Source organism: Betta splendens, chromosome 24, assembly GCF_900634795.4.
Source record: "Betta splendens chromosome 24, fBetSpl5.4, whole genome shotgun sequence".
Taxonomy (NCBI): Eukaryota; Metazoa; Chordata; class Actinopteri; order Anabantiformes; family Osphronemidae; genus Betta; species Betta splendens.
Window position 1 is genome coordinate 7,697,306 of NC_040901.2, and position 8,686 is coordinate 7,705,991.

Below are 8,686 nucleotides of genomic sequence, written 5' to 3' on the forward strand. Positions count from 1 at the left end.
CGCTGAGAATTCCACCGCTCTCTGACAACAAAACCCATGCCACGGTAACAGCCGTCTACCGCCGCAAGCCGCCCAGCGCGCGCCCGATTGGCTGCGCCGTCTGACTGACAGGACCCTCCGCGCCTCCCATTGGCCCATTGCTAATGAAGCAGCGCGAGCGCCCCAGTGAGGCCGGCTGAAGGCGGGGCGCTGCGGGCCGGGCGGAGCTCGCCTCGGTACTTAAACGGAGCCGCGGCGGAGCGAGGTGAGGTACCAGTGCGCGCGACGAGCGGAGCGGAGCGGCCGGTCCGCGGTGCGACGAGTGAGCGACACGAGTAAGACGAGGGACGAGGAGAGACGGGGCGCCGGGGACCGCAGAGCCCGCTGTTCCGATGGACCACGCGGATATTTAACAATTAGCCCGGGCAGCGCTCAGGTATTAGCTTGTTCTTCAGTTTCTCCCCCCTTTGCGCCGTGCGTAAAGACGCGAGACCGGCCTTCCTCTTCCCCACTTTTCAAAGCCACCCGCCAGCCTCGCGCTGCGACCCGTTCGCTTCGGAAGCCGCGCGCCCTTTGGAACCCACTGGAATTAACGCTTGACTAATGGGCGGGCGGGGAGCACGAGGGAGCGGGTGATCGATCGCGTTAGGGCACTCTTTCGGTTCAATAACACAGGAGAGCGCGTTTCTCCTGTGGGAAGTGTTGCACGCGGTCTCAGCCTGCACTCATATCTATTTACCAGACGGTCTGAAACACAATGCCTCATAATGTTGTGTGAAACTTGGTTGACGCTCCATTCCGCGCTGTTCACTCCCCTCTCCGCATCTCTAACCCCCCCTCTCTCTGTCCCTCCCAGACACCGCAGTCCATGCCTCTGCCTTGCCAGGTCATTGATGGGAAATCAACTGGATCGGATCACCCACCTCAACTACAGCGAGCTGCCCACGGGGGATCCGTCCGGGCTGGAGAAGGACGAGCTTCGGGTCGGCGTCGCCTATTTCTTCTCTGACGAAGAGGAGGAGGTGGACGACCGCACTCCGTCCGACTGCGGCTTCACCAAGGACCACGGCACGGCCGAGGACGAGCCGTTCTCGGTCAGCGAGGTGGAGTACTCCGCGTTCTGCTCCCACGAATGCATCTTCTCCAAGCTGCGCGAGAATGAGGACCTGAACGTGTACTCGGTCAAAACTTTGCTCACTATGTGCAAACCGGGGGACCTGCTCGAGCTGGTGGCCACGGCGCAAGCCCCCCACTGGGCCATCTACGAGCAGGACGACCGCGTCATCCACCTGTACAAGGACGAGATCCGCAAGGATAGTCTGCTGGAGGTCAGCAACGGGCGCCACGGGAGGATAGTCAACAACCGGTACCGGTACCGGCCGCTTCCCCCGGACCTGGTGATGCAGAACGCGGCGGGGCACCTTGGCCTGAGCACCGAGGAAATATGCTGGACCAACTCGGAAAGTTTCGCAGCCTGGTGCCGCTTCGGCAAACGGGAGTTCAAAGCCGGCGGAGAGGCGCACTCGGCGGAGCAGCAGTATTTCCTCAAAGTGCATCTGTCCGGCAGCGGGGTGCACACGCTCGTCTTTCGCAGCCTGGAGGACATGATACGGGAGCGGCGGCGGGTGGACGCCAGTGGAATTCTCAAGGAGCTGTCTTTGGTTAACGGGGGCAAAGAGTGATCGGGGATTCCGTTTGATACCCCCCCCCCCCTCGGCCATTCTCCCCCATCAGCCGCCTCCTCTCGCCAGCGCGCACGGACGCACCATTTGGCGCACACGCAAACGCACCGGAGCGCACACGCACGGACCTGTTGGTTTCGGGCTGCCTGTTTGCCACGGCTGGACCCCGGGCCGCGTCTGGACCAGACACTTTTGTGGATTTCCGATCAGATTGCAGAGTGTTGAAAAGCGGCCAAATAAACAGACAACGCCCCTTCAGTTTAGATTTCGTGCTGCGCGAGGCGCACGATTTCTTCTGATGCCATTGCCCCGAACGACGACATTTTCGCACATGGACTGCACATCGCGCACACGGCTCGGTTTGGTTTTCTGTTTAATTTCTCGGGATAATGGAAACGAAGTCTGCATCGGGCGCGTGCTGCGGCAGACCAGACGGTGAGACTGGGAGAGGGACAGTGCGCGTGTGGGGGGGGGGGGGGTGAAAGATAGGACCTGGGAAGGCTCTCGAAAAGTCTCCCATTTATTTTTTTACTGTTAGCTTTAAGACCGAGACTGACCATAACACAGATCCAAGCCACTAATTCCTCTGACAGTCAGACGGCTGCGCAGTTGCCTAAACAAAGCATTTTGGCTCGTCCAAGCGCCCCCTTTGCCATAACAGAAGTGTTGTCATTTTCACAATGCTGTCATCCTGCTCCACGGCACTGGATGTGTGTGTAAATTGTATTCATATCCTGGTTTCAATTTGAGTCCTTATTTTTGTATTTCAGTTTAGTGGATTTCAAACCTGATCGCTCTCTTTTTTCGATTCAAATAAATGGAGATTGAAATATGAAAACAACCACTTGGTCGCAAGCAAGTGTGTGTTTGGTCGCACAAACGCTCTTTGTCAGCCTCACACTCTCTCTTTCTCTCTCTCTCACACACACACACACAAGGATGAGTGATGCATTATTGATGCCACGGCGCAGGCTGACCTGCTGCAAGCCAAACAGGCAGGATGTATCTCAATAGTGTCTGGAGGCGGTCGAACGGTCATCTGCATCACAGCCATAAAGTCTTTATGACAAACCAATATGGGCTCTGTATAAAGGCAACAGTTGGGAAGGCATCGTCTTTGGCCACAGGCTGAATATCCTGCTGGTACTTACCCATCAGCTGATTTATTGACCTCCTGGGTGCACGTTCTCCTTCATAACAGCAGCATTAAAGTTACGCAGGCTTCTCAACCCATATTTTACATCCCTGTGAACAAGATGTCCTCCGTATAAAAGCTTATCGTGAAAATACACCCAGTGTTATTACAGCACCTGTATTGTATCCGCCTGCAGTGGCTTTATCTGATGTTATTGATGTTATTGCTGCTCTGGTTGATGCTCAGCCGGAGCCTTTTGTCTTTTGCTGTGGTATCGGGAACAAACGGCCCGAAAGTTTAAAGTCACGTTTTTTTAATTATTATTTTTATTTTTGCCTTGGCTTAATTGAGTGTGAACGAGGAGCCGGCGGATTCGCCGAGCGGCCGTGCTGCAGGTGTTCGCGTCTTTGTTCCCGCCGCCGGCTGAGTCGTGGCTGCACACGTTCGCTGCAGCACAAAGTTAGCAAAATGCAACGCAGACAAAGGCTTCGTGTGAGAGCGTGAAGGAGGCGCCGCACGCTGGGATTTAACATGTGCGTTTATCTGTGTTTGTTGTTTGTTGTGTTGACGGCCTCAATAAGAGTTCCATCGGCTGCTATTCATGCATTATTTCAGCGGCTTTACTACTAAATCTCACAGACTATAGGCAGCAACATTCAAAATGAGCATTTGAGTCAGCATTTAAACTCTCCACTGATCCAGACACGTGTCTGCTGCCAGGGAACAGGCGTTCCAGTTCCACATGGATTCAGATAAACATCCTTCCACTGTTGCGCGGTCCTTCTGCTCTACCTGCTGATGAGTGGCAGTGAGTTCTCCACAGCCTCAGCACTGAGCCGAGGTTGCCCCGGGTGGGTGATTGTGTGATTGCGTCAGACCCCCAGTGGGTTCAGCAAATCAGGATAGTGGGGCAGCTGGTGTTGGAGTTTGTGTGTCTGTTTGTGGTGTGTGACTAATAGGCCTCCTATAACGATTCACTACAGTGTGTGTGTGTGTGTGTGTGTGTATGTGTGTTGCATTGTTAGCTCCCACCTGACATGACATTGTGTATGTGCTCAACAGTTTCAGCTCTAGGTGCCAGAAATGTGTGTGCGTGTGTGTGTGTGTGTGTGTGTGTGTGTGTGTGTGTGTGTGTGTGTGTGTGTGTGTTAGACCTACCTGCCAGAGCGCTGTGTGTACAGTATATGAGCCATATGTTGTGTGCATGTATATTCATGAAGGTCTGCTTCCTCGCACGCATCAGATCAGACAGTGTGGAAGTAAAGGCTGTTACTAGGGAAACTCCAGCCGCCGTTGTACCGCGAGGGCTCGTGTCTGCACGAGCGCGTGCGTGAGAGCGCAAACCCTTCACGGCGCTCAGCTCCATAGTTTACGCGCGTACGACAAACACGTGATAACCAAATCTCACACATGCACAGAAACTCACCGGGGAGCGGCTATTGTTCCTTTGTGCAGCTGGATGGATGCGTTCCGCTTGTCGTCAGTCGGCGCGTGCGTGTGTGCGTGCGAGCGAGCGAGCGCGTGCGCGTCCGGACAAAGCGGATCCCCGCTCGCCCGCTGCCAGCGAAATCAGCGGTCTCGGCGGAGATGTTCCGGGGGAGGAGGGAACAAGACGGAGTATCCTGTCGGCACGACGCCTTTAAGAGGATCTCCCTCTAATCTAGACACCGTCAACTCCCAGTAGATTCCAACGTCTTGTTTTTCATCTCGCGCCAGTCTGGGGACGCGCACGTGCGCGCTTCACTCAACACAGCTGGTCACGTAAATGAGCCGGTGCCGACGCAAATGGGTCACGCGCCGTTAATTCAGCCGTTTCCCGCCGACGTCCCGTCCAGGACGGCGGACGACACCGGCGTCTAGGACGGACCTGAGTCACGTTCAGCCCGTGACACTTCCGGAGACTTCCAGAAGTCTCGCGGCTGTTCTGTCAACTAGTTCCACGGTCCAGCGAAGCCGCAGTCTCCCCACAATGAACGTTTCCTCCCGTTGACTAATACCTGCTAAAAACTGCAGAGCTCAGCTATTTTAGGAGATTACGCAGCCTCGTTTCAAAGTGAAGGTGTACGTATATGACCTGCTTTCACACATTTACTAGGGAGTTATTAGGCTGCAAAAAGTTTTCCAGGGTGGACTCACACACTTTTACCTGTGCTCTGATTTTTCCCGTCGAGGCAGTTGCTCGCTCGTTTGTTTGCCTTCGAGCCGAACGCCATCGGAACCGCATCAACCTGTTATTCCAGCCGGCTTCCGCGCGCTCCGGGTGCGGCTTTTGTTCGAGCGCGAGCGCCGCCCTGGCCGGACGTAACGCGCGAGGCCCAACTGCCATGCAAAGCGAACGGCTGCGCTCCAACGTCCAACGGACGCTGGAAGCGGAAGTGGCTGCTGTCGGAGTCAGATCATTATGGCGCTGGAATAGGAGCTGCGGCTTAAAGCTGATCGGGACTTGAATTCAGGGTTTATTTAACTTGTTTTTATACCAAACTTTGATCTCTGCTTTCAGTCTCATTGAGACTTGGGGCTTTTTTTGTGGAATCAGACTTGACTTGTTTTGGTCCAAGTCTGTAATTGGGGTGAATGGACTTACTCCACTTCATATGATAATGTGCTCGGTTTCAGGGACTGTGTTTGGTTTCATGTCCCTTCCTCCGGTTTTGGGTTCAACAGGGTCTCATCACGTTCCTCTGAGAGGAGCTCACGGCAGAACGTCCACAAACCGGTTTGTAACGAGCCCGCGGAACGACGGGCCTCAGGCTGCGGCCCCGGCGCCGCCTGGGGGTCGATTAATGCGTCGGACCCGTCCTCCGGCCCCGGCGGTTTTAACCCTGCTTCAAAAAGTCACCGGCAAAGGTTACAGTAAATGTCATTATGAGCGCTTCGCGCGCTGCCCGGCCCAATAACCCGCTGCAAAATGTCACTCACCGAGCTTTTCTCCGCGTAATACTCCTGAGTGTTTCCTCACTAAAGGTTTATGGTTTACTCTTTCACAACCTCACTCTTTACACCAGGATATTTCACTCACGTCTCTCACGGTTGCGCGGGGTTGAATAATACCCGCAGCCGATTCATTTTTAACAGGAAGCGCCTGAACTCAGATTTTCCTCACCGTCTCGCAGCCTCGCGCCACAAAAACCTACTGTGTGAGGGGAACTCACACAGTGTCACACGCTGCGGTCCGACAATGCTCCTTATGAGATCCAGGCTCGTTCTGACCTCGATACATCAAAAGGTGGGTCGAAAAAAAGTCCAAATGTGATATTTTTAAACCTTTTGATGATGCAGAGCCGAGTATTAATTTGCTCTCACTGCTGACCGTCTGCGTTTTCAAGCTAAGCAGCGTTTAACGTGGCGTGTGTGTCATTTATTACAGTGTAATAATTAACTGGAGGTTAAATTATCCAAACCAGGCTTTGACTTAATGTAAGTGGAACAGCAAAGTAAGAAAACTAGTTTAGTCCAACTGAAACTATGGAAATTTCAAATACTCTAATACTATAAAACATCTGAAAAGCCAATATTCTGAGTATTTCTCCTATAAAATGACTACATAGGTGCAGAAAGTGATGCAGCTGCTCTGATTGAATGTGTGAACTCACAGCGGGCGGCTTTCGCCTTTCACAGACTCTCATGACTCATCGCGACGCTGCCTTTAGGGCCGAGCGGCTAATTTGGTCTGACAAAGAGCGTGGAGGAAGAAGTTGAGCTTCTTTGTCAATATATTAATCCATTAATCAGATTCAGAGAGTAGAATAGGTGTCCCTCACCCAAACTGCCTCCTGATTTTGGACCCGGGTGCATTTCGTGCTGGAGACATAATAATATAATAAAGTCACTAAAATGCTGCTGCCTTTTTTCGTCCAAGTCCGTTTCAACGCCGTCCATCACTTTCTGGTCTCTTCCTTCTCTTCAGTCTCACACGCTCACCTGTCAGTGACCCATGTGGAGTTTCCATTATCGCCCACCATCACACCAGGCCGCGCTGTCTGTGGCTCCCAGCTTTCTTTCTGTGCCTCCAAATGAGGTCCCTTTTGAAGTAGATTCTTGAAACCTTTAAATTATACTTAAAGGAACCACTTAATAAAACCAGTGGACGGGGAAAAGAGGACCTGGCAACAAACTCAATGCAAAAACACATGTTTATTGCACAAGAAAAATAATCCTGGAGCAGTTCTAGTGTTAAGTTAGCAAATGCATGGGACTATGGGACGTGGAGGGCGATCGCAGATGTTCAGAACCTATAAGCATCAAAACTGACAATACAGTAAAAATCTCCAACCTAACGACCCGAGGCCTCAAAAGGTCCCACATGATCCATGAATGTCCAGGGTCGCATTTAATTAACTCGGCAAAAGGGCAGATGAGCCTCCATGGAAACACGTTCGCTGGTGCCTGAACGCAGCACAATGGAGGCGTTGGACCGATACAAGCAGGAGTGTTATTTACAGCACAGGTTAAATCAGTGACCACCTGTAACTGGTTCACAGACACTGTGTTTGCTGTATCACCTCACAGAGAAGACATTATGAACATCTACAACTTTTCACAGGGTTCGTGCCGAGAAAACAGGGTTTTTGTATGTCAAATTTGTTGAATACAAAGCTCATTGAACGTGCGACTCGAGACTGCTGCTGATTTCTCCCACGCACGCAAACACCGTCACCTTTTCCTCAGAATCGGTTCTGACTCTGTTGAGCCGCTCGCCGCTCGGCAACCAGTGGCCCAGCGACACTCTCAGCTCATCTATAAATGAGTGCGTGCGCAAGACAGAGAAAAAACATAATCTGCTGGTAATGGAACATGAAACCGAGCAGAAAATTGCAAAAAGAAATGACTCCGAGGGAGGGTGTCAGCTCTGATGATGAAGCCCTTCATGTGTGGCCTAATGAAGGCAGGCACAGGGGCTTATGCCCTCTATAATCACAGTGTTATTCCAAAAAAAAAACACAGGGACACCACTAAATTTCCTAAATAGTCACTATTTGTAATAGTTCTAGTCGCCAGCTTGTAATTTGTGCCGAGGGTATTAGCAACTGTAGGAGAGCGCGTGGCTCAGTTTATCCTGGAGAGACTGAAAGAAGCTGGCAAAATGTTTGGGGAATGTTGGGAAGTCTTATTTTCAACAGCGGCTCCAGGTCCAGTTTCCAAAACGTGCCTTTAGTACAGATGGTCCCATGTTTTGCTAACTTACAATTAGCCTAGCGAACTTTACACGCTGCCACAAACCTCAGTTTATTAATTGGATCGTTTCATCAAACTACAACATTGCTTTTTGAATTTGGATTCATGATTGTGTTGTGAACGCGTGTGTGCAGCTGAACTGATGCCCCGTTTGTGTGCGACGCTGACGGAGGCCCAGCTTTGTGATTAACCGTTACTCCTGTTTTCTATTGCACCACGGCAGATATTTACAGTACAACAAAGGGTGTTGTCATCACACGCAGCGCCCGATCACATCGGAGACGGGACGGAGGCCGGGTCCAGGCCTCACGGGCACGTTCTCAGGCCGTTCCCGGGTCCAGGAGGGGGACGGTGGGCGTTCTGCAGCGTCTGCAGGCCTCAGGCAGAACCGACACGTTTGCTGATCCAACTTTCTGCTGCGAGACATTTTTAAAATGTCAACAGAGGAGCAACGCTAAAGCCTGTGAATATGAAGAACAAACCTGCTTAGTGTAAAGGTCACACGACTCAAAACAGATCACATGACATGATGCGGCCGCTTTAGGTTGGATTTTAGATTAAAGTAGATACTTCTTACATCAGGAGCAGATTTAGGATCATATTAATTATGCTGATATATGCTGAGCTACGCTTTTAATTTCATGATACATGGCTACGCTTAATCAAGTACAAAGCAGGTTTTTCACTGATTAACGGCAAGAATAAATTACGTGTT

At 51.7% G+C, this 8,686-nt stretch overlaps 1 protein-coding gene across 1 annotated transcript; it reads left to right on the forward strand.

Moving 5' to 3' along the window:
• Positions 1 to 237: 237 nt before the first annotated feature.
• lratd1 (LRAT domain containing 1) lies at positions 238 to 2,502 on the forward strand. Its single transcript, XM_029141479.2, has 2 exons — positions 238 to 415; positions 836 to 2,502. The coding sequence occupies exon 2, from the start codon at positions 873 to 875 to the stop codon at positions 1,659 to 1,661; it is 789 nt and encodes a 262-aa protein (XP_028997312.1). The 5' UTR covers positions 238 to 415; positions 836 to 872; the 3' UTR covers positions 1,662 to 2,502.
• The last annotated feature ends 6,184 nt before the right edge of the window (positions 2,503 to 8,686 follow it).

Bases quoted from the DNA above. Each gene is read 5' to 3' on its own strand.
- lratd1 (XM_029141479.2), top strand. From the start codon at position 873: ATGGGAAATCAACTGGATCGGATCACCCACCTCAACTACAGCGAGCTG.